This window comes from Podarcis pityusensis, assembly GCF_964106645.2.
Source record: "Podarcis pityusensis genome assembly, chromosome: 5".
NCBI lineage: Eukaryota > Metazoa > Chordata > Lepidosauria > Squamata > Lacertidae > Podarcis > Podarcis pityusensis.
In genome coordinates this window covers 66097644-66123657 of record NC_138032.1, presented here as the reverse complement: position 1 = coordinate 66123657, position 26014 = coordinate 66097644, and the positions used below count along the sequence as shown (strand labels likewise).

General features: G+C 42.7%; 1 protein-coding gene across 2 annotated transcripts; it reads right to left on the bottom strand.

Moving 5' to 3' along the window:
- Positions 1 to 2156: 2156 nt before the first annotated feature.
- ATAD1 (ATPase family AAA domain containing 1) lies at positions 2157 to 24537 on the bottom strand. Of its 2 annotated transcripts, none has more exons than XM_081004622.1 (10): positions 24316 to 24537; positions 16960 to 17135; positions 15071 to 15169; positions 14385 to 14505; positions 13065 to 13265; positions 11758 to 11864; positions 8640 to 8729; positions 8112 to 8162; positions 7652 to 7785; positions 2157 to 6703 (listed from the first exon to the last, which is right to left on the bottom strand). In XM_081004622.1, exons 1-10 carry the CDS (start codon positions 24326 to 24328, stop codon positions 6583 to 6585), a joined length of 1113 nt encoding a protein of 370 aa, XP_080860748.1. In that variant the 5' UTR covers positions 24329 to 24537; the 3' UTR covers positions 2157 to 6582. The 2 variants fall into 2 exon arrangements, with proteins under 2 accessions (XP_080860748.1, XP_080860749.1); XM_081004623.1 differs by lacking the exon at positions 24316 to 24537 and adding an exon at positions 21255 to 21392.
- Positions 24538 to 26014: the final 1477 nt, after the last annotated feature.

Here is a 26014-nt window from a genome sequence, read left to right as displayed (position 1 = left end):
GTCACACAGCAAATCAGCATGAAATGGTCCAAGACCTCTAGTGGCATATAATATTCTTTTAAGGGAGAAAAAAGAGCTCCTCTTTAATGAAAAATGAGATGGGGGGGGGGAGTGGAATTTATTTTTCCATGTACACACTTTGGAGATTTAACTGCTCACTTGAAGGACAACAAGCACCTTTTGGACAAGGTTAAGTGTTTTAAGCTCTAGAGCTCTGTAATACCACAGATTTCTTTACAAGGGATGTCTGAGACCAGAAGTAGGTATGTTTGTGAACTTTACTCAGGCATCTGGCCTTAGTACCATCTGGCACTTACTACCATGAGGGAGAAAATGGGGGCTAAATTGAAGATTGTGCTCAAACAAGTTTATGCAAACATATCTCCCTTTCTAGGGTGTCTGGATCTTGCGATACACTCAGAAGCAGTGTTAGAATGAAACAAGGAATATTCGGAAGAGTGATACTGACCCCCACTTTCCTTTAGGACAGAGAGTATACAGGAAACTCTAGTAGAGTGTGTTAAAAGAGGAGTGCCACTCAAGGTGACCTGATTTCTCAACAACACACAAGACCCCAAATTCCTTCCTGCTGGCATTGCTTGTGCACAGGCAGCAGGGTGTGGCAGCTGCCTGGCAAGCCCTAGAACACTCAAGTTCACTGAGATTCCAGAAATCACAAGGCAGGGCTGATAAGAACAGCATTTACTGGCACAAGAACATACATTATGCTTTTGGTCTCCATCCAGAGGAACTGATATTAGATCCTGCACTCTGAAAGCAGGATTTAAATAGCATTTGCATGTAATTAATATGAACCCAGGCAAAACTGCTGTGTCGGGCCATAAATACAGGTAAGATTAGAGTTGGAGGAAGTTTTGTAGGGCATCTTGTCAACTTCTTGCTGGAGCTGGAAAGTCCAGCTTAGAGCAGCCTCACCCAACTTGGGTGCCCTCCACGTTCTTTGGACTACAACTGCCATCGTCCTCAGCCATTAATCACACTGGCTGGGGTTGATGGGAGTTGGTCCCAACTCCATCTGAGAGCACCAGGCTGAGAAAAGCTGGTTTAGAACATCTCCCAAGAGATGGCTGTCCAGATGCACCTTAAAGCCCTCTAGTGAGGCAGACTTCGCCATCCCTTTAGACAACTGGTCCATTGTTGAACTGAGTTTACGGATAGGAGAACTTAATGGTCAATTGAAAGCTACCCTCCTGAACCTTAAGTCCATTAGATCTACTCTGCCCCCTCTAGTAGCAGAAACAAAGCCTATTTTATGAGACAGCCCTTCAAGTATTTTTAAGAATGCCATCATAGTCTCCCTTAGTCCTCTCTGGGAAAACCACACGCAGTTCCTTCAGCCTTTCCTTATCAGACTCGCTTTCCAGGCAGCTGACCATCTTTGTTGCTCTCCTGTCAATCCATTCCAGTTTGCTTACGAATTTCACAGTGTAACACTCAGAACAAGAGACAGTCCTCCAGCCTGAATGAAACACTATGAGCTTAAATAAAGGGTCAGAAATAAGTTGCAAAAGGAAACCAATAATTCTCCTGAATTTTGAAAAGACAAGCAAAGGGCTTTGGGGAGGCCAACATTACAACTTTCTACAAGGGTCGTACAAATTATGCTCGGGCATTCAAGGAGGCAAACTTAATTCAAAACGTCATTAACTCAAATCCATCAACATTCTGCTTGCCATCACTCCAATGCAAGTTTCTTTTTATAAAAGGTATGGGACTTCCTAATTTGGATTATAATGGCAGCAGGGAGAGAGCCGTGCTAAACCAGGTGCTGCTCTAGTCTTGCTAGTCACTGAGGGAAAAGCTTACTACTGAATAAAGCTGCACTGCAAAATCTTATTATGCTCAACCAACTTTACACCTTTGCAATGGCAGGGGAAACATGCAGGCTGAAGCCTGTAATCCTGAACACACTAACAGCAGCAACTCAAGCAGGGGGATCTGGAGCAGAGCTCACAGCAACACAGATAGAAAGGGCTAGACCTCTATCCCCCACCTCCGCCCAAGGCCACCCACAGCTTCTTTTACAAAATGAACATTACATTTGTGTGCAGTTTGCCTCTTACTTGGGGGGGGGGGGCATACCACCCTAACGGAAGAATCTTCTTGGGAAATGAAATGGAACACAAAGACAGAGCTGGACTTCGAAAGGAGGCCAGATAAGAGTTTTATTTCTTTCCCCCTCATTTACATTTCACCATTAATACGTGTACTTTTGCTTGATCCTAAAAACCATGTGGAAAATGTTTTTGCTGCAGCAGCACACAGGGAAAAAAAGCACAGTTGCAAATGTTTTGCTACAATCATCATCAAGCTTATTGCTTCGTCATCCATTTAAACACAGCCAAGGCCAGTCTCATTTGTCACAACATATTTTTTTGGGATTTGGGGGTTGGGACCATACAGATAACAATTCTTGGTTAACAGTAGTCGCTGTATTGTTTTCTCCTGAGACCCAAGGAACTCTGCTTTGCATTCAGGTAGGAGCAGGTGTGCCTTACAGACAAAGCACTTTGTTCGTTGCTTATATGTTAAGTACCGTATTTTTCCGCGTATAAGACTAGGTCTCCCCCCCTAAAAAATAATGTCAAAAATTAGGGGGCATCTTATACACGGATGTATCCTCCCATTTTCTTAAATCTGAGTCCCCAGAAATAGGGGCCGTCTTATACATGAGGGTGTCTTATAGACGGAAAAATACGGTAACTCACCAAAGCAAAGCTTCCTCAAGCAAATGGGAAAAAATTGTGAAAAGAAAGACAACTTTTCAGCTTTCAAAACGAGGAAGGATAAGCAATGGCCACCCACAAAACTACTGTTCGCAGGTCCACTTTAGACATCTTTGTGTGTTGGAGAAACAAGTATAGACTCCTTCCCTCCTATTCCTCCTCCTCCTACACACACACACACACACACACACACACACACACACACACGGCAGGAGCTACATGGTACATGACATGTACACCTGATCTTTTCTCTGTCTCTTTTCCAAGAGGTGCACACAATGAACCCCAACCTTGCATGTTAAGTGCATGGTACAGGGGAAAGGTGTTCAAACGTTTTTTCACTGTGCAAAAAAAGGTTGCTGAATCAATCTACAGTGTTCCAAGAAGTGGGGTAAGCCATGAAGCAGCATAACTTGACAATTCCACCGCCACCACCACCACCACCACCAACAAATCCCAAGTGGGCTGAAAAGCTCCACAAAGATTTCTCCAGAATAAGTGACTAGATACTGCTTAAGACTGAGCCTTGAAAAACGTGGAGCAAACGAGCTGAGCATTAAGTTGAAATTAATGTAAGGAAGAGATGGCTTGGTTGCAGTGAAGGCAGTTGTTTCAGCAAAAAGGCAAAAAAACATTGTTAGGGTTTACTGGGGTATTTGAGGGAGCAATAAAAAAATAAAACAATGTTATCACAGTAAAGACTTCAATCCAGAGAAAATGTGATTTGGCTGATTTTTAACGGAGAGAGAGAAGTACCCAAAACTCAGGCAGACATCTGCTGGACTGGGGCATCTCTCCTTTTTGAGGAAGTAACCAGAAACTTTAACCTGATCCTTTGTAGTGAGAGAGGGTGGGGAAAGGATGCTGCGAATAACAACTTAGTATAGCAACTTCAGAATCTACATGTATAGTGAAGAATTAAGTCACTGGCTGGAAAGCTAGAGACATACCGGCAGACAAGAGATAAACGTGCGGAACATGCAGCGACAAAGCAGGTAGAAATATAAGTATAAAAGAATTATTTGGAAGGATAAATGCCCGAAGAATTGTTCTGGGAATTATTATGGCAGAATGGTCCAATTTATGTTGCATTAGTAATTTAAAATCTTTGTATGGTTTACTGCCCTCAACCAGTCTAAATCATGCCCAGCAAACAAGCACAATGGGAGAAGCAGTGGGGGAGGGGACACAGGACACAAACACTTTGAAATTTCCAAATAATGTATCACATATAGTGATATAGATAGGTTTCTTGTTTCAAAGGCTCTATTGTTTGAAATCACAGGAATACTGAGCAGGATCCAAAGAGACTTGTAGGGACACTTAGTATTTCTGTGCATGCAGAGAGACGCCGCTGAGTTTCCTGAGCTGCTACTACCTTTGGAGCCTAGCAATCGCAAACGAAATTCGATTTTCCTTCAGGAAAATTGGCAATTGAAAATAACTGGAAAAAGGGATTCAATAAAGCCTTTCACTTGGTTTTTGGGGGGAACCTTCCTGTTGAATGGCACACCTTCTATTATTTGGGGCTGCTTTGCGCCTGAGTTAACAAAATTGTAAATTAACATATTAGGTAGAATGCAAGCAGGAACAATACACTGACAACTTCTTATTTTTGCAGAAAATGGTCATAATTCTTTTTTTTTTTTTTAAGGCACAAATTTTCTGATATGAATTCATTATTTGGAGGTTTAGCTCAATTTGTGTGACCTTTTTATTCACAAGCAATAGGAAATGGTAGAAACAAACAGCACGCCTATGAGGTGCTCAGATAATTATACTGATTTTGAATTCTGTGCTTTTAATGAAATTCAGAAAAAATAAATGAAGGGCATGAACAGAAAAATGCTATTCACTCTTTCAAAATATAGACACTCATGATTATCAAAAGGAACTGACAGGTGACAGACTGTACAAAGCAGTACTTTTGTCATAATTCTACCTATGCACTCCAGTGTCCAAGGATTCAGTTTTGCAAAAGCAGCTCACATAAACAGCTCTTAAAAGGATTCAGTAACACAGATGTATCGGTAGATACTAGCTGCAAGAACAAGTAACAACATTTCAGACAAAACATGGCTGAAATCCAGAGGAACACATAAATAAGCATCAGGATTTTCCTCTAGAAGTTGTTCCACAAAATCGTCTCCAATAACCATTTTGGGACTGGATGAGAGAGGTTTTGAAAGACAAACAGAGTAAAAGAAATCACATACTGCAGCAATATTTCCCCTTAAAGAAGGAAATGCTTCATGCAAAACCTCAAACACCTATTCAATCTAACCCAAATAGTAAAACGGATCTGGGGATTTTCTTACAGGCTCCTTCTGGGAAGAAAACTGAGAAAAAGTGATGTAAACACAGGTTATAAACCCACACCCACAAGCCCCTCTGGATCCTGACCTGAAACCTGCACTGCACTTGGTTTTATTTAGCCACAAACCATTTGCTAACTTCCTTCCTTGAAAGAAAATGCAAGCCTATGAGCAGAGATGCAGGAACATTCTGCATTTTATATAAACGTGTTGTGCCCAAAATAGCACCTGCAAGAATAACCATAATCAAGTTATAAAACGAGTTGAGGGAAGTCTAGAATTAATCATTCCCTTCATCAGTTTTTTTACGCATCTTTTTCAACACTCATTTCAATTACTAAAAAAAACCCCAACTTATGAAGGCTGTGACTGTTTTGGGTAATTGGCTACTTTGATTAGTGTGGATTCATATGACCATTGAACAGCTTTAAGGGTGAACAAAATTTTACTCTTAATGCTGAAATGCCACCTCACCATTACTGAAGAATATCTGAATGTTATGTAATTCCCTCTATCCACTAGAAGACCTGTGGAGAGCTTCTCAATGGAGCAAAGGTAGGGGAGAAATTAAATGAAGCAAATGTTTAAGATCACTGTACTTAATGTTATAATGTTGTGACCACTTACAGATACCAGCAAGTGAGACAATATAGTCTTACAGTGATAAAGGAACTTCAGCAATAGGAGCCCTCCAGGTCTCTGAAGTTCAGAAATTCAGAAATAGAAAAATAAATTTTGGTAATATGCAGTTACTGATGTTCCGTAATGCTTATCATGTGACCATATAAAAAAAGTTATTAAAAAAACAAGTATTGGATTCATAAAAAATCAAAAGGTTCACGAGGCATTATGTGTTTTTTCTACCTAAACTGATTGGCACCAGCGGATACCATAAGTTAAATGGAAGAAGTCAAATTTGTCTGCATTCCAGAAATTTATTTTCCAGAAGCAGGTTTTCTTCCTTTATATTAAGGTACTACACAAAAAATAGATGTTTACTGAAATATTTTAATCCCCTGACTTGGTTTGATCCTGAAAATGAGTTTGGTTTTTTTAAGGGAAAAGAGGGAAAAGAAAAAAAGAGAGAGAAGGCTTTTCATATTCAAGTTATCTACACATTATGTCTATATATAAAAACTGTGTGGATATATATATATATATATATATATATATATACATATCATACACACACTCATACATATATGTACATGAACTGAGTTTGCTCCTCCCCAAAGAAACAATGTGCCATACTTGAACCAACCAACAGGCTTTTAAGGCTGAAACCATGAAGCAAGACATTGTTTTTGAGCTAGACTACATTCTCCCATGTCATGATCTGTTACAGAGGCCATATCCAATTTTGCAATATTATCAGATTTCAATAACTTAAGATATCTGCATATAAAAAAACAATTCTGTCAACACTTATTAAAAGGATATTTCTGCTTCCAATTCATTTCCACTATCTAAACGACAAAAAACAGTCACCAAATGAGACCGTGTGAGGGCATTCCTTAGCCTTAATCTAAACTAACATGCATTAGAACACTCTGATTTGTAGCATCCTTGGACTTCCTCATCTTCTCAATTGCCCGGTTCAGATCCCTCTGCTGCACGGGTCGAATTTCATCTTCTTCATTACTAGAAAAACCCCAAAAAGCATGAAGAGGATTTAAATGCTGTGCAACACAAGTATGGTAGTTTAATCCTCAGTAAGGAAACACACAAAGAACACGGTACATATAAAAGGTGAGTGCTTTGAATGACTCTCACTTCCTGTTCTTTGAACTTCTCTGTAAAGTCCAATGTGGAATTAGTGAATATTCTGCTTCCCATAGGCAGAGAGATGTGCACACTGCTCCTGCCTCAGGCGCACACGGATCCCACCAGGGAAAGTGAAGGGATAGGAAGGATGTCATTCCCATTTTTGTTGTACTCTGTGTAAGGTAAAGGGACCCCTGACCATTAGGCCCAGTCGTGGCCGACTCTGGGGTTGCAGCGCTCATCTCGCTTTATTGGCCGAGGGAGCCGGCGTACAGCTTCCGGGTCTTGTGGCCAGCATGCCTAAGCTGCTTCTGGCGAACCAGAGCAGCGAACGGAAACGCCGTTTACCTTCCCGCTGCAGCGGTACCTATTTCTCTACTTGCACTTTGACGTGCTTTCGAACTGCTAGGTTGGCAGGAGCAGGGACCAAGCAACGGGAGCTCACCCCGTCACGGGGATTTGAACCCCCGGCCTTCTGATCGGCAAGTCCTAGGCTCTGTGGTTTAACCCACAGCGCCAGCCGTGTCCCTTTGTACTCTGTGTACATTTAACTAAATGTGAAGTTGTACTCTCCAATACAACATCCTGAGATAGCTCAGTCGGTAGAGCACGAGGCTCTTAATCTCAGGATCCTGGGTTCGAGCCCCAAACTGGGCAAAAGATTCCTGCATTGCAGGGGGTTGGCCTAGATGACCCTTGGTACTCCCCCCCTTCCCACTCTACAATGCTATGAGTCTATGATTTCTGTTTTTAAAAAACCACTTTAAAGATAGACACCGGGTTAGAGATCATATTAAAAATCTCTGTAGTTTCAATGAAAGTTACCTGTCTTCATATGTTGAATTAACATATTCCCTGACGCAGAGCAGCGCGGCATCACGGCACATTTCCTTCAAGTCGCTTCCTGAGAACCCGTCTGTTTCCTTAGCAACTTCAAGGAGATCGACACGCCTGTCCACCTACCAGCAAACAAGCAGCAGCATATGAATGCCTTGAAAACATTTTACCAAGTTCTAACAGCGGTTCAGATTGAAGGAGGATTAAGAAACGTTATCACAACCGATTCTGTTCCAACATGGAATTTAGCAAACAGCAGCAACAACAAAAGGCTATGGGTATAACCCACAGTGAAAGCTGTGCCCTTTCAGCTTAACCAGCATCCATTAGAGAAAATTAAGCACCATGACTGGGATGCAATAGCTGGCTGAAGCCATTACGGATACTACAGCCCTTCCAATAATGCAAACCATTCCAAGTTCTGCTGCATAAGAAACAACCGACTTACATTCTCATTCTTCAAAATCAGCTTCAAGATTGCCTCTCTCTGCTTCAGTGCCTTTAAATTGAGAACAAAACATTTGTTACAAAGAACAGGGTGTCAGCATTCTCACTGATTTTGGATAAACAGAAATTGATGTGCTGTAATGGCACGGCATCACGCTTGTGCAATTCCCATTCGTGTCACTGGGGCTACAGAAGGACAGCAGAGTGGTCATGTATTCACAATCTTCAAAAGTAAGTGAGGACTACCCCTTGAAGCAATAGGCTTTTACTCTCCCCCCATTAGCAGCGCCCAAAGTTCCCTTCCCTCTTCAAGGAAGAACTAGGACTGGCTGGGACAATAAACTCTAGGGGAAGGAACTTTAACCTTTTTTAAACTCCTAGATTGTATTACATTCTTATCAGTATATTGTATACTGTCTTAGGGATCCTTTGGTCAGAAAAGTAGCTATAAATAATAAATAATAATGGTCAACAGATAACTGAGGAGTCAGGCCATACAATTCACGGCTGTGAATCTTCTATGACTTACAGGTTGATTGACATGAAATCGTGTGGGCATTCTTCTCATAATAGCTGAGTCAAGATCCTGAGGGCGATTGGTAGCTCCCATCACTATCACCTAAAAGAAGTCAAAAAAGGAAGGAAGAGCAGAAAGGTTTTTTGTTGCAAGATGAATCAGAATCAGAAGTCAACACAGGCCACACAAGCTCAGGGAATATATAGCTCCCACGAGTATTTAAAACCAAAAGTGATTAGTGCCCAGGATTTGGGTGAAAAGTAGAGATACACTTCCTGTTTTGAAAGACAAAAAAAGTTCACCGCAGCTGAGGATGCAAATTTTGGCATGACAATCGAGATTCTAAAAGGTTTGGCTCAGCTCAATGTACTTTATGAAGCAGTATGTTCCATAATATACAGTGGTGCCTCGCAAGACGAAATTAATTCGTTCCGCAAGTCTCTTCGTCTTGCGAGTTTTTCGTCTTGCGATGCACGGTTTCCCATAGGAATGCATTGAAAATCAATCAATGCGTTCCTAGGGAAACCGCCTTCAGACCAGGTCCGGGGACAGTCTGTCCCCGGACCTCTTCTGAAGGCGGGGGGGGGGGGCAAGGGCTTTTCTTCCCACCCCCAGCATTTTAAAAAACCCCAGGACAGCGGAGGACTTCTCCGCTGTCCGGGCGATCTTAAAATGCTGGCGGGCGGCATTTTAAAATCGCCCCGGACAGCGGAGGACTTCTCCGCTGTCCGGGGCGATTTAAAAGCCCCTGGGAAGGCAGGCAGGGGGGACAAAGACTTTCGCCCCCCGCCCGCCTTCAGAAGGTGTTCCCGCCCCCCGCCCCGCTTCGGAGCAGCGTTCCGAAGTGGGGCGGCTGGGGCAGGTGTTCCCGGCCCCCCGCCCCGCTTCGGAGCAGCGTTCCGAAGCGGGGCGGCTGGGGCAGGTGTTCCCGTCCCCCCCCGCCCCGCTTCGGAACAGCGTTCCGAAGCGGGGCGGCTGGGGCAGGTGTTCCCGGCCCCCCGCCCCGCTTCGGAACAGCGTTCCGAAGTGGGGCGGCTGGGGCAGGTGTTCCCTGCCCCAGCCGCCCCACTTGTTCCCTGGGGCAGGTGTTCCCGGCAGTGAACGCTTCGCTCCCGACCCCCAGCATTTTAAAATCTCCCCGGGACAGCAGAGACTTCTCTGGGGAGATTTTTAAATGCTGGGGGTCGGCAGTGAACGCTTCGCTCCCGACCCCCAGCATTTTAAAATCTCCCCGGGACAGGGGGAGATTTTTAAATGCTGGGGGTCGGCAGTGAACGCTTCGCTCCCGACCCCCAGCATTTTAAAATCTCCCCGGGACAGGGGGAGATTTTTAAATGCTGGGGGTCGGCAGTGAACGCTTCGCTCCCGCCCGCCAGCATTTTAAGATCGCCCGGGGCAGGCGGGGGGAAGGCAGGCGGGGGGGAGCAAAGACTTTTGCCCCCCGCCGGCCTTCAGAAGAGGTCCTCTTCTGAAGGCCGGCTGTGGGCGAAAGTCTTTGCTCCCGACCGCCAGCATTTCCCTATGGGCTTTCGTCTTGCGATGCAAGCCCATAGGGAAATTCGTCTTGCGAAGCGCCTCCAAAACAGAAAACCCTTTCGTCTTGCGGGTTTTCCGTCTTGCGAGGCATTCGTCTTGCGGGGCACCACTGTATTCCAGAATTCTCCCCAAGTACTAAAGTGCTTTGGTGTAATTGGTTTAAAAAGCTCTCCTGCCCAATATGAAGCAAAATAGGTCAGACTCAAAAACCTGAGAAAATACCACCATATTTCCTCTAAACAATGAAAGAAACAGGCTGATTAAAGATGCCATCAATAAATTGCTGGGGAATAGTCTTAGAAGCCTTCCACCCCAAAAGTTATCTGTTAGTAACAAAACTGGTATCTGGAGTCAATTGTCACACTTTCAAAGTTGCATGTGGTTTCAGAGATATAAAATAGCTCTAATGAAAAGTTCTAATGTTCAACATCTACAACTGATGCAAAGTAATATTTAACCATTCTAGGTTACGTATCTCCCAGCGACCATTTCCCAAACTTGAACTTGACCAAGCATAAATACTAAGACTTTTTGTGGAGTGGGGGTTTCTTTTTAATTCATTTAGTTCGACATTCATCCTCAAATACTGCTTTCTCAGTCTTGTACCCTTGCCCTGCAAATGCCACTGGCTTAGATTTGTTCCAAGCATCATCACTTTTTGTACAACACCCACAATGAGACAAACACACATTTGTGCCACAGACAACCCTATACAGAGAAAAATGCAATGTCTAAAGGAGCCCTGCTTCGAAATATTGCTGTATTTCCTCTGAGAGGGAGAGAGAGAGAGAGAGAGAGAGAGAGAGAGCGAGACTGCCCTCTAGAGTTGAAAAGACAAACCATGCCAAAAGAATTCCCCTTTATGCAGAGGAGAAAGTGAGGTACTGGCTGCCAACAGGACAACACTAGTCATTAGTAGTGGGAGCCAAAGATATCACCAGAGCCTCTGAGCATATGAGATCTCATTGAAATTTTGGAGGCTTCCTATTGTAAGCCTATATTGGACAGAGGGGCTTTATCTGTAACTTGCACGCCAATTTCCCTCCTGCAAAGCTGACTTGAGGCCTTGTCCCTCTCTGATCTCTGTGGTGGCAACCACAAAATTCTGTGGTTATGAGATCACCACCTCAAGTTTCTTAATCTGAGATGCTTCAGAGATACAGATCTCAATTGCCAGAGTCATCTACCCTTTTCCTGAATGAAGTAAGGCTTCCTTACACACATGACCAAGCCAAGTAAGAGTGAATCCAATTAAATACCCAATATGACAATCATCTCAGGAAAGATTGGTGGCCGTCTACAGGATACTGAAGCCAAAGTCCCAGGAGCCTGCCTTGTGTAGCTGCCTTGAGAGGGGCATTCCTTTCCAACCTTTTAAAACCTCCACATGGGAAAGTGAACCTTGGTGTTAATTCCTTGATCTCAAGGAAAAGAGAGCTCAAAGAACGGCAAAAAGGTAAAATAAAATACCAGTTTAGCTGCAGCTAGCAGAAACGGATGAATTTTGCACGTCCTTGCTCTTCAGCATTTAAATTGTCCTGGCCTTTTTATGCATATAAATTTCTGCCCTTTTCTCTTAAAAATTATTACTTACTTGGCAGTTATAGTCGGTGTCCAGGCCATCCCAGAGACTCATGAACTGGGCTTTCATCATAGCTGTGGCTTCATGATCGGAACTTGAACGACTTCGTAGAAAGGAATCTGAATTTTAAGAGAGCGTTTGAATTAAGTGTGTGCTCATGGCTATTTTATCTTATTATTCTGGCTACCGCTGTTGTATTGAACATTATTGAATAAACATGCACCAACTACATAACACTAGACGATTCCCAGAAACCACACAACTAGTTATATATACTTTAGGGGGGGGGTCTTGGCTGGTGTTTCTCAAGCAAGAAGCCCACAGTTCCTCTCTTGCCATAGAGTAAACTACTTCTGACTATGATGTGGGAAGAATGGAGAGAAGACTGCAAGGAATGTCAAACTAAGTGAATTTTGTTCAGATCCTGCAATACAAGCTGCCTCACCTAATGCTGTTCATTTTTCTAGATGAAAAGGATTAGTCTCTCAGAGAACTGGATGTGCCATCATAAAAAAGAAGAATCTGTCATATCTTCTAAGTAGCATCACTTCCAACTATTTTTCCTAAACAATACATTCATCTGCCAACACACAACTACTATTTTAAAAAGTGAATGAAAAAGTGCAAGTTCAACAAAGAATGAAGTATGCAAATGTACAGTACTAAACTGATTAACACAAACTATTGTTGATTTCTTCTGGGCAAATAAATTGTATTTGCTTGGTCCAGAATTCTCCCCCCTCTAGCATGCCTCCTGCCTCACTCTTGTAAGAATTAAGTGGCATACAACATATAATATTCACACCTAAGTGCAACATTAGGCAAACGTTACTTTAATTCCCCCCCCCCACCATATTTTAATTGTTCAGCTTCTGGAATAGCCAAATTGGCAATATGTAAATAATAAATTAAGAGCTAAACAATTAAAATATGCAAAAATTTAAAGAGGTTTAATTTGTACATTACTTTTGAAATTTGTAGCTTCATAGTGAGTGTAAATGAAGGTTGAAGTGGGTGAGATAACTCTGTTACATCATCAATATCTGCATCCAAATGAAAGCAGAAAACCTTTCAATTTCTTCCTGCAGTAAACACCAGATACTGAGTACACATATATTTGGCATTAGCAATAAAGATCTTTGGCTACAACCAAGTTAAACTTGTGCTACCAAGCATTTCCTTATTTTCAGAGTGACTGCCTTCTTAACACTGATATTTTGCCAAATAAGGCATGCATACCTGATGAAATTCATTTCATTTTTAAAACTTCAATGCAATTATATTTTCCTATGACTACATACAGAAAGTACGCATTTTACCTATTTCATCAATAAAGATGATGGAAGGTTGAAGCTTCATAGCAAGAGAAAAAACAGCTGCAGCCAGCTTCTGAGACTCCCCGTACCATTTGTCTGTCAGTGTGGAGGGTTGAAGATTAATAAATCGGCAACCTGCTTCCTTTGCTGTAGCTTTGGCAATCAAGGTTTTACCACAGCCTGGAGGGCCATAGAGAAGTACTCCTAAAAAGCAACACATTGTTAACATTTTATTGCCGCTTGGTTTGACAGACACAGCATGAACACCAACAGAGTCACATTTGCTATGAATAAAATTGCTCCTAAGTGCCTTTGGATACTCAAGATTTGCACCGCCATTCATATATGGCTCCCATACTCAATGAATCCTGAACATGTTACTTTGTCCAGGCTACAATCTTTCTGGTAAAAACAAAAGTGATCTCAATGGAAGAAAAAAGGGAGCAACAGAGGCATAAACTGTCACTAAGATCTGTTCAGCTGAAAGTTAAAGAGCACTGGTTCCATATAGCTTAGCATTTAAAGGTGTATTTGGAAATAAATCCCACTGAGTTTACTGGAAGTTGCTCTCATGTAAATACACATAGCGTTGTGCCTTAGTTTCACCAAGATTCATAGGAAATGGTAGTAATGTTTCAATCTGCATTCTTCTGTTCACATAGAGTAATAGAGGATCCTGCGGCTCTCCAGATATTGCTATACTGGAACTCCCATCAGCCCCGGCCAGCCTGGGGTGATGGGAAATGTAGTCTAGCAACACCTGAAGAAATACAGGTTCTGCAACTCTCAACATAAAGGGTTCTTGCTTTTTGTTAAGGAAACATCTTTTAAACCTTTTGATTACTACTAATTGAATATTTGAAATCTTAGCCCCTGCCTCTCCAGAAGAATATCATGGCAAGGGGCAGAACAATCACTCCACCGGCCAGTGAAAGAACAGCTGCTCTAGTGCCTGCTTTTCTCTTCCCTTGCCATTCTTTTTCTTTTGTATGTCTATTGGATTACCAGCCTGCAGGAAGGGTCTATCTTACCTTTTAATTTATGTACAATCAGTGCAAGTGTTAATCATAATAATGGCTTGGTAATCATGGCTCATGCCAAAGCTATTAACCAGATTCCTGGTTCGGAAGAAAGAAAATTGTAGTTAAGAGAAGACTTCCCGATTCATTTGCTCACTTGCTCTGAAAATGGGCTCTATGTGTGTGCTTGAAAAGGCTTGTTCATGTCTTCGTTTATTAAGATGAGATACAAGTGTCTGAATGCAGGTGAAATCTACCATGGCCAGTTTCAAGAAAACATCCTCTATGACCTCTCCATACTTACCTTTCGGTGGCTGTAAGAGTCTGGAGTTCTGAAACAGATGTTTCTTCCTGATTGGCAAAATTACTGTGTCCTTCAGGTCTGTAATAACTTCGTCTAAACCTGCAATGTCATTCCATGTTACCTGAGGCACAAATACAATATTAAAGAGTCATCATCAAGTAAGAAAACAGTCACATTCTCAGCTAAAGAAGTTTATGGCTATCTGTAATTGTGTGTATTCAGATATAGCAGATAAGAGTGGAGCCACAGTAAGATCTGTGGTATTACTTTTTTGATTATCATGTTTTAAGTCAATTTAAGATGCAATCCTAAATCATCTCATTGAATTAAGTGTGGCTAACTTCCGAGTAAACATGAATAGGATCACATTATCTGTATTGTACAGATCTGACTGCAATTATAATTAGTTTTGTGATATGCAAAGCAGATTATAGTTGGCCCTGAAGTAAAGTCTCCTGACCCACGTCTTGTTCTGGAAAACATAGAAGATGATTTCCTGCTAGAAAACAGTCAGGAACACTTGGAAGTTTCCTAAGTTAGGAAAACTCTTAATTTATTAGAGTGTAATCCCTGCATGAGTAACAGCAGCTGCATTTTACAAAGTTTTATCCCAAATACTACACTTTACTATCTCCCCGAAGCACCATTTTTCTAAATGAGTAAGAAAAAGTGAGAGAGATGCTTACGTGCATGCTAAGAGGGTCTACGAGATGTGCAGCAATGCTCATTTCATACTCTGTAAGCTTCACATTTTTCACGCCTATTTGCTTCATTAACTTTTCTGCCTATAAAGAGTTTTTTTAAAAAAGTTAACATTCAGTAACATTACACCGTTCACTTTTTAAAGTTAATAATTTGGAGGTGTGTTGTTACTCGAAAACACAGACAGCCAAAGAATTGAAATTCGAAGATCTTTACACAGAACCATCAAATTTTTCGCCTGTTTGAATGTAGCGTGACTTCACCCCAACCCCTTTTAGTTAAAATGTGACTCCTCTGTTATTTGATAATTGTCCAACAGGTTAAGTAAACAGAACGAGGCCAGTGTCTCAGGGTCTTCTTCTGTGATAAATGAAGGCAAGCCCCAATTGCATTTTACTACTGTTAGAGTAAGGCAGCAGCACAACATCCTATCAAAACATAACAGATTGGGGCAGGAGGGGGAAAAAAGGGGGAGGGACAGCCTTGATGCAAATTTCCATTGCCCTGTTTACGAACAATATTCGAGGGAGATGCTGTGACAAAAAACTCAGCTGACTTTCATGCAGGAATTAAAACAGCAACATACACTATTGGGGGAAATATTTCCTCAGCAAAAAAAAACAACACCTGTGGTTTCAAAAAAGGAACAATGCAACAACCACGTAAGAAGACCAACTGATGCAAGGCAGAAGTAAATCAACGCTTGGGTAAGGGATATAGTACAGTGGCAGAGCAAGTGCTTTGTGTGAAGAATGTCCTGGGTTCAATCCCTGGTATCTCCAGGTAGGACTGGGAAGACTCCTGTATGAAAGGACACTGCCAGTCAGCACACAATGCTAAGATAGATGGATCAATGGTCTGACTCCTCTTCCTATATTTCTAACTAGCCCAGGAACCTAGGACCATTTATAGCCCTAGGGCTTCACTCACTCATGGCTAGTTGGCCGTCGGCCACATGTCCATGGTGGGTGAAGCCACTTCACACTTACATATGAATGTGCACACACCTCTTGCTGCTCCTCAGCTGATTTTGTATCAGTTAGATGGTGTGCGTATGCAGGTTCGTGATTTTTTTGTGTGTGGATGAGAAAAAGAGGGAAGTGATTCATGGGAAAGCAGATCAGGCTTCTAGCAAAGGCACTGTGTGCATGTAAAATTGGCTTCTGCTTTTCCTTCCTTCTTCCGCCTTTAGTGATGCAAATCCAAAAAATGTGGCAAGTATATTCCAGAAGCTTGAAGGGGGGCAGCAAATCAAATGTGCTCTCGCGTCTCAGACCATGCTGAGCAGCGGGCATAGCAAAAAGTGGCTTGACTGACCTGGTAAAGGGGCGGGGGGCTGATTGCTTTGCCACCACTTGCTCAGGGCAAATTTGAGGAAATGCCCCATGAAAGTCAAGCTGGAAAGCAGGCAAGTGCCTTACTGCTTACCCTCTTCCTTAAAAAAATCCTAGACCAGGGATGTGAAAGGTCCAGGCTCCAAACTTCTCAGCTGACAGGTACTGACTTTAAGCTTTGTGAGATCTAGCAAGAAGTGGAGCGTAACACTGGCAGTCACTTTAAAGCCCTGTTTGTTTGGGCTTGGATTTTCCTTTCTAGCGTGGCTTAATTCACTACAGCACATAGGAAAATTGGTCACTTGACACCACAGTGACACCAGATGATTGACTAGTTTGTACCTCCTCTAAAAATGGCCCACCATTGGCCACATTCAGTTCCTCACTCCCAGTCTAAATATTAGCAGCCATTAATGACAACAATAAGGATTTAGAAAACGTCCTTGAGCACTTGGCCTTCCCACTTGGCTTTTATGCTCCAAAATGAACATTCTGAATAATTGATATTTAAGAAGAAATATTTTATTATATGCTTCTACCTGTTTCTGAGCTTCTACTTTTTGCTTCCTTGTTGGATCGATTGCATCTACCATCCACTTAATAGTAAAATAGGTCACAGCACCAAATATTGTCAATCGGAAAATTAAACCTACAACTTCATTCCGACTAAGAGGACGAGAGAAGGCTTCAGCATGTACCATTTTGCCTGTTTCACCTACGACAAAAGAAAGGAAAGAGAAAGTTCTTATAAAAGGGTGTTTTCATATTGTGTTTAACTGGCAAAGTGGCAAGACTATTGATGTGTTCAGCTCATGCGTCTTTATTCCTACTTGCTATCAAGGAACTGCAGTCATCTGAAGCACTGTTCCCATCTTAAGATATACAGTATTTAAAAACAGTCTATACCACTACAGTCGTACCTTGTTTTGCGACCAGGATCCGTTCTGGAGCCCCGGACGCTAGACGAAAAGGACACACGGCAAAGCGCCGCTCTGCGCACTCAGCGGTTTGCGCTTCTGCTCATGCGGCAAACCCGGAAGTAACCCGTTCCAGTACTTCCGGGTTTGCTGCGGATGTTCAACAAAATGGACACTCGATGCGGCAGACTCAAAACGAGGTACCACTGTATGAAGCCTGCAGAATGTCCTCAGCCTTAGACGCACCAAGCAAGAATTACAGCTGCTAAGTTCTGGATACTAGAGGGAATTGCAAACTGCAAACATCACCTGAATTCATAGGCCTTGCACTGTGAAAATGCTGCTTTCTACTACTGCCTTTACAAACAGAGGTGGCAACTAATTTGCATGGGGATTCCATTCCTGGCTCCTGCATGTGTTGGCCGAGCATGCATAAGCCTGCTACACCCCTTGTTCTACCCTTTTCTGGGTCCAAAAGGACTTGTGCATCAGTTGAACACACACAAAATGTTTCAGCCCTTCTTCAGGTACAAACTCTTGCCAGGAGCCAGATCTGATACATGGACCCAGAACTACATAATTTTGGGGACCTGTGGGCATTGCCCTTAGAATGGATCCTCCAGATAAAACATGAGAATGTATTACCTTCATATATGATATTGATACAAAAATGTACTACACCACAGATGGGACAGAGGCGGTACAAAAAAGTCATACAACGTGGATGGAGTTCCAACCAAATCTCACATACATGGAAGGAGCTGAAGACCAAGAAAAACAAAGAAGGCACCTATTAAGAGTCTTTGCTCTCACTTTCCACTCTGCTTCCATACAGCTTATGCTCCAACTAATGATTGCAATTAAAACACATCAATGGCTTCAAGCCGTAGGCTAACCTAGAGCCTACTGCAACAGAAGAGAATAACTGGAGAGAGGCACACGGCAGTCAACTTGGTATTTGGGTCAAATTGATTATTTGCCCTGTGGATATATTATGCCTGCATTTCTTACAAGTACTTATTGATCAGAATTATTCATCTATTGTCACTTTACTTCATACCCTGCTCTGTGGTCCCCCTTCCCTCCCTGCAACCAACAAGACTGATAATTTTGCATTCTGAACTAATGCAAAGCAATTCCACACAGAGACTGAATCCTGATGCCCAAACATATTTCCTAATCTTAATTCAAACTGATATTTTGTGTCAACTAAACACAACCTTTTTATCTTTTTCTCATAACATGCGTCATTCCCCCCCCCCCTTTCAACAGTGCTTAATTTACTATAAGCAGAACTTCTGGTACTAAAAATAGCTTTTTCGGTGGAAAATGTCCCCCCCTGCGAAGAGCACCAAAGCCCACAACGAGGATATTTGAGAAGACAGAAGGAAATTTACATTATCTCAGTGTTTCTTCTTACATTCAAAACAACTGAGTTAACTTAGCTCTAAATGTTTGTCCATAACATAATGGGAATGTCAACAAACAGCTAACTGCCTCTTCTAGCTCTTCAGTGAAAAGGAGAATACTGTAGTTTCATTAAAGTTGAGCCAATTGCATCACTCAATATTATATATTGACTTAAAGAGTTACATTTAAGTTTACCACTCTTAAGTCTTCTCTTTTCTTAAATAGAAACATTTACATAGAAGCAAATACAAATCAAATGTAAGGCCAGTAGACTACAAGAGGTACTATTTATCTGCCAGAAAGTGGTCAAGCATCCATAGCTAGTATGCCACATACAGCCAAAAGCTGAAGCCCTCAAGCCATATACAGAATATTATCAATAAGCTGTGGCCTGTCAGGTGCATTGTAGTCACAATTCTTGTTGCCTGCTCAGGGTCGCAAAAATTGGATTCATCAAGAACGTGACAGACCTCACATATCACCAGTGTCCTATGCTGCCAGGCTGCTTAGCTAAGATGTGCCAAGTGCATAGGTATTGTATGACATTCTCTACCTGCTTTCTGAGTTTCTTTAAAAAGCTGAGTTAAAAGAGCCAGGACCACAGTACTATTAACCTGCGTTGTGATAGCTCCAACTTCAGTGAGAAGCACTGACATGATGAACAGCACGTTACAACATTTGTAGCACAATTCTAACCCTATCTACTCAGAAGTCCTGCTGAATTCCATGGGACTTATTCCAGGTAAATGGGAATTAGGACTGCAGCCTTGGACAACTATTTGAACACTCAGAGAAGCAAGGCAGGGAGTGCTATTTGTAAAAAAAAAAAAATTTATATACCATTGTATCATAGAAATATCACAGTGGTTTACAACAATATAAAAATGTTAAACCATACAATAAAGTAATAAAAAAGGAAAACAAGTTAAAAGGAAAATAATTAAAAACAAACTTCAGTAGACAATTATGGGGGATGTACTCTTAATTGCCTGCATAGGCCTGACAGGCGTTTGAAAGTTGTTACAAAAGGCGCCCACTGAATTTCCATTGGCAGTGTGTTCCAGAGGGAGGAAGCAGCACGGCAAAGGCAAAACAGCTTGAACCTGTGCCTAGAAAGCAGAGAACAAGCAGAAGTATGAATGAGCCCTCGGTGGCTAGAAGACCTTTTACTAGCTGCAACTGGTAAACTACCACCACAGTAGTTCTTGTATTAGCTACTTCAAGCCTGGATTACTGCAATGCACTCTATACGGGACGTCCCTCGAGCTTGGACCAGAAGCTTCTATGACTGCAAAATGCTGCAGCAGGATTACTGAAAGGAATGAGACCATGCATGCATGCATACAACACCTCTCCTCAGAAACCTGCACTGGTTGCCAATTTAGCTACCGGGCCCAGTTTAAGGTGTTGCTATCCGTATATCATAGAATCATAGAGTTGGAAGAGACCACAAGGGCCATCGAGTCCAACCCCCTGCCAAGCAGGAAACACCATCAGAGCACTCCTGACATATGGTTGTCAAGCCTCTGCTTAAAGACCTCCAAAGAAGGAGACTCCACCACACTCCTTGGCAGCAAATTCCACTGTCGAACAGCTCTTACTGTCAGGAAGTTCTTCCTAATGTTTAGGTGGAATCTTCTTTCTTGTAGTTTGGATCCATTGCTCCGTCTCCGCTTTTCTGGAGCAGCAGAAAACAACCTTTCTCCCTCCTCTTTGTGACATCCTTTTATATATTTGAACATGGCTATCATATCACCCCTTAACCTCCTCTTCTCCAGGCTAAACATGCCCAGCTCCCTTAGCCGTTCCTCATAAGGCATATAAATCCCCATAAAAGCTTGGAGCCCGTTTACCAGCAGGGACGCCTTACCCCCCCTCCAGCCTGCATGGCCAATGGTCAGGGAGGGTAGGAGTTGTAGCCCAAACTTTCTGGAGGGCATCAGGCTGGGGAAGGCTGCTTGCAAAGCAATGCATAGATGCCAAGTGCTCTGAGCGGTATTAACGACACCCGTACAGGCAGCTTTTGTGGAGGGATGCGGAGGGAGGAAATGGAGAAACCAATGTCTGGGGTGACCTTGGGTCAGCGGGAATAGAGAGACTGACCTTAAAGCGGGGTGGGTGGGCTTTGAGCCTGGCAAGCGCACAAAAGGGAAGGCAAGGGGGGAGGACACAATATATTAATAATCATAATAATTTATTATTGAGACCCAGCTCACCTGGCTGAGTTTCCCAGAGACTCGCCTCCCCCCACCCAAGTCACCCAGGGTCTGAGGCCTCTCGAAAGAGGTTGCACAGGAAGGCGCTTTACACGGTCCAGACGAGCCCGAGAAGCAATACGAAAGCGAAAGGAGCGGCCACCGCCGCCGGGCTCCCTCGCGGTGACCTTCCCGCCCGGCTTCCTTTCCCCTTGCAGCGCCTCCTCCTCTTCCTCCTCGGAGCCGGGACAAAGGAGGAGCAGGGCGCGGCGCCCCCAAGGGGACTGGGCTTGCAGCACGAGGGACACTCACCCCGACCGGCCAGCCAGCGACGAGAAAGGAAGCGGTTTCCAGCGGCACCAACAGAAGCAGCAGCAGCAGCAGCAGCAGCAGCAGCCAGTGCCTTGTAGGCCTCGCCTCTTTCCCCGCCTGCGCCAGGGCCGCTTGCGAATTCCCTCCGCTTCTGCCCCGGAGCCTCGTCGCAAAGGTTCCGCTCGAGACGGAAGGGGGAAGAGCTGCCGCTGTGGCAACGGCGAACGGGGGTGGTTTCGTTACTAGGACTTCCCCTGCTCTGACTTTGGGCGCGCGCTGCGGGGTGGGGACGCGCATTCTTGAGGCAGGAAGTCAAGAGCTCAGGCTAATAATAATAAAAATGATGATTTTATCATTGGTACCCGGGGCCCATCTGACGGGGTCGCCCCCAGCCACCCTGGGCGGCTTTGCAAAAATATATATCAAAAAATCATTTTCATCCCGACTTTCCTCCAAGGAGGTCGAGGCTTCCCATATGGTTCCCCCTTCTCTCCCTCGTTTCATTCTCACAACTCTCACGATACAGTGGCTTCGTGGCTGAATTTGGGATCACACCTGGGTTGCTTCAATCCTTAGTCTTCTAACCAGACCTTGTCTGTAACCACTACATCACCACACTGGCACCGACAAGCAGAAATTCAGCAAGTGAAGTTCTTACTTTCACTGTACTTCCAAGTTGTGAAAAGCGGTCTCTTTCAGGCAGCTGATGGGAATCACTGGCATTAGGGTGGGGAGCTGTGGCAACCCTATGTAACCCACACATATTTTCTACTCTGCCTTTTATTAAACAAACAAGTTGTTATTATTATTTTAAAAAAACATTTTCTTTTATAGTTTGGTCAGATTTTAAAAGTAGATTATTGGGGGTGGGTTTGGTGTTCTTAGTTCATTTCTACATCCTCTAGATTTCAGTGGGCTATTCTTAATAAATGCAGGTCAGGTGATAAATTGCATGGAATGAGGATATATTTTAGAATGAGGCACAGGATCTGATTGCGTAGGAACTGTATGGCTATTGAGTTGAGCTCTAGTTAAATGCTAATTATCACAAAGTATTTATATTTTTAATAGGATAAGGGTGTAATCCTGTACATGCACACTACAATCTAAGGCTGCAGTTGTTTGTACGTTTTCTCAGAAGTCCTGCTGTGTGTGTGGAGATTACTCTCAGGTAAGTGTACACAGGATTGCAACCTTAAATTCCTTTGGACATGTTGGGACTTACTCCTAAGTAATCATGCCTAGGATTCTACTATGAAGAGTGTTACATTATTTTATTGCTTTCCCTCAGAAAAAAAAACCCAATTTGGTGAGGTTGGCTAATGTTACAAATCCCCACCCAAATTAAGGAACTGAGGTTGAAAGTGACTTGTCTAAATGAGTCATTGTCTGAAATGAGATTAGGTCAAAATTTCCCAGGAGCAATACCAATACTTTACCAACTGGTCTCTAAAAGGAAGTAATTCATTCCTTTTAAGCTTTCGTGGTCTCACACCCTGACAGTGTACATGATACAAAGATGTCACCCAGGGCGAGTGCTATGTGATTCCAGAAATCCCTATTTTAAAGTTGGTTTGCTTTCAAAATATCACAGTTCCAGCAAACATGTTGGATGATCTTAATTACACAGTATATTGCACAGGCATGACGTTCCAAAATGGAATTGTATTTTTAACGGTGTGGGGCCCAATAATGAATGAAATTATAAGGACTAATGACATGGATTGGGTTTCGTGAATGTTTCCTACCATTTCTCCACAATCATGAGAGAAAAATAGATTTTCTACAAGAGGTCCACACCATTTGCTGCATGTTTATATATGCAAATATATGGACATTTGTATTTGTAGTTGTTCTACTGTGAACTAGACTCTACCTGGCAATATTGTAGCCTATCTTAAATATATCTTAAGGAAAGATTACAACTACCCATCAGAATAAGATATTATAGAGAAATCTATTTTCATTGAACTTGCCTAACATGGTCCTGATTCTCATGGTACCCCACCATCAAAATCTACTTTCTGTCAACTCATTCTTGTCTTAATGTAAGGAGTCTGAGGTGTCACAAACAAATCGGATGAGGTGGGATATCCATATTGTATTGAGTTTGGGATAGAGGAAGTAGGCTGTATGCAAGATCCTTCTAACTCCTGGATCCAGCAAGTGTTAAAATATAACCCAGGCTATCTTCCTGTGTTAAGGTGATGGGCCATTAAAAGAAACAAAGGAAAGGCGCTCTATGTGAGACAGCAAATGGGTGGGACCCCAGCTTGTGGTTAGTTAGAAGAAGGAAGCCAGATTTTGGAGTTGAGAGTTGCAGTGATGTGACCTAGAAGTAAAGCAGCAAGCTCGAGAAAGAGTCAGAGTAATGTTTGATCTCTTTTTGAATCCAAGGCTGCAGCTATGAGAGAAACAAGTCCCTGTTGGGATGCTATTGCTGTGAAACCCTCCATTGTAGGCTCCGACTGTATATATGTTAAATAAACCATGTATTTTCAAAGACACCACAGTCTCCACTATGCCTTATTTCTGAAGGAAACATGGACCCTGGGTAAGCCCCTGGAATCTCGCACTGCTCAGAGATTGGGGTTGGTGTACAACAATATTAAATGGATGCACTCATGGCAGTGCTTCTACAATCGAAGTGTTGTAGCCAACTAGCAGCAAAATCCAAATCATGTCTACTCAGAAGTCCTATTGAAACCAGTGGGGTTTAGGCAATCAGTGGGGTTCTGGGGGGGGGGGAGGAGGTGCCAGTACTCACCATGAAGTTGTTACACTAAGTGCCACATTTTAAACCAGTGCTTTTCTTCCAGAAAAAAGGTGCAGGTACTGCGTACCCTTGAGTGTCCGCAGGAAAAAATCACTGGGTTTAGGATTGCGGCCTATGTCACATGCAGAATAGTCTCATTGAAATCAATAGCTTTGACTAACTTAATCAGTGTGTCTAATCTGACTTACCTGGATACAACTCAGAAAGATTGAACGGCTTTGCTGCCCGTATGTAAATGATACAGTAAAAGGGAAAAAACAATATTTCAGATATTTCTTGCCTTACCGAAAGAGTCCATGTTTTTCTAAGTGGTATAATCACTTGCTGTCTTAACAGTTGAGAAAACTAACTAGTGAATCCCCTTTTCCACCTCCCATTTTCTTGCTTTGGCTCCTCATCCCATCCTTCTTCTTTATTTGCAAATTTAGATTGTTTATATAGTCACAGTACATTATACCTAATCTACTTCAAGACATTTACACAGTGCATTGAACAGGTTTAAAAAAATCAGCAAGGCCACATGTTAAGGATGTGTGATCTGTACATGCATAATACAATGGTCTTGTGACTACTACACGCATAATAATACAGTAGGTATGGGAGCAACACAGACATAAAACAGTAGTATTTTGAATATCTTTAAAGTTTGACTAATGTGTCAGTCTTCTGCAGAGATACGTTGAGCTGAAGCTGATTTTGCTAGCCTTTAATCTGCAGTCTATAAACTAAAATCCTAACTTATGCCTCCCTTCAACATAAAGGTTGGTACAGTGGTACCTCGGGTTACATTCGCTTCAGGTTACATAGGCTTCAGGTTACAGACTCCGCTAACCCATAAATAGTGCTTCAGGTTAAGAACTTTGCTTCAGGATGAGAACAGAAATTGTGCTCCGGCGGTGCGGCGGCAGCGGGAGGCCCCATTAGCTAAAGTGGTGTTTCAGGTTAAGAACAGTTTCAGGTTAAGTACGGACCTCCGGAACGAATTAAGTACTTAACCCGAGGTACCACTGTAATCAGCTACGTTTTACTCAGAGTATACCCATTGAAATGAATGAATATGGCTAAGTTAGGTCCATTAATTTTAATGGGTCTACTCTGAGTAAAACTTAGTTGAAAAGCACCCAAGGTATTCTCAGGGTGCCTCCCAAGTACAAACAGGCAATACAAGGTTGAAGAATGACCCACAGAATCAATAATAAAAATTGAGCAGTGAGTAAATGTGGCATAAAATTTAACAATGGCATTCATTATCATCATAGGCCTCACCACAGGAGAGAAAGGGAAGTTCTGTTGCGCAATAGGAAATCCTGACGGGACTTGTTAGAATACTGCCCCATGACATAATCAGTACTTTCTAGTATGAAAAAGACTGTCTACAGATTTGTGGGTGCTTTGTTTGCCCCCACTTCACTGTCCCTATGGTATAAGTATTTTTCCTCCCAGATTAGTATCAAGTATAACTACTGGGATCAGCTGCAACTGTACCCAATTTTGACATGTGACTTGCTGCCTTATAGACAAACCCTTACATTCTGCAAACCTTTCGTTGGGAGATAACATTCTATGTAGCACCTTGACCTTGTTTTATTGGCCTAAGCTGCTGTTATGCAAGTAGTGGCTTGTGCCAGTGAAGGTGAATTCAGTGCTGAGCGAGTTGAGACTACCCTGCTTCTCTGGAAACTCCAGTCCCTGTGGCTGATGCAGGACTGTGCAGATCTCTACAGCGTCAATGAACCATAAAACCCTGTAAGAGTAGATCCTGCCCTTCTCCAACTTCAACGCTACATTGGTGAAATAGTGGGCTGGGATTGGGGATGAAGCAGTATATCGAATATATTTCCTATAGCTTGGCCAACCTGTTCCAGCATGACAAATAGTTCTTAATACAACACTTCCTAAATGTGTCTTCGTTTTTGGGGGGTAGGGGGTGGGGGTAGAATTATCAAATAATACAAGAGCTACACTGTATGACACCAAGCCTCTT

Excerpts from the sequence above, each read along its gene's own strand:
- ATAD1 (XM_081004622.1), bottom strand. Across the intron at positions 8,163-8,639 it reads GATTTCATGTCAATCAACCT|GCACTGAAGCAGAGAGAGGC; the intron begins GTAAGTCATAGA and ends CTCAATTTAAAG. Across the intron at positions 6,704-7,651 it reads AATTCAACATATGAAGACAG|TAATGAAGAAGATGAAATTC; the intron begins GTAACTTTCATT and ends GGGTTTTTCTAG.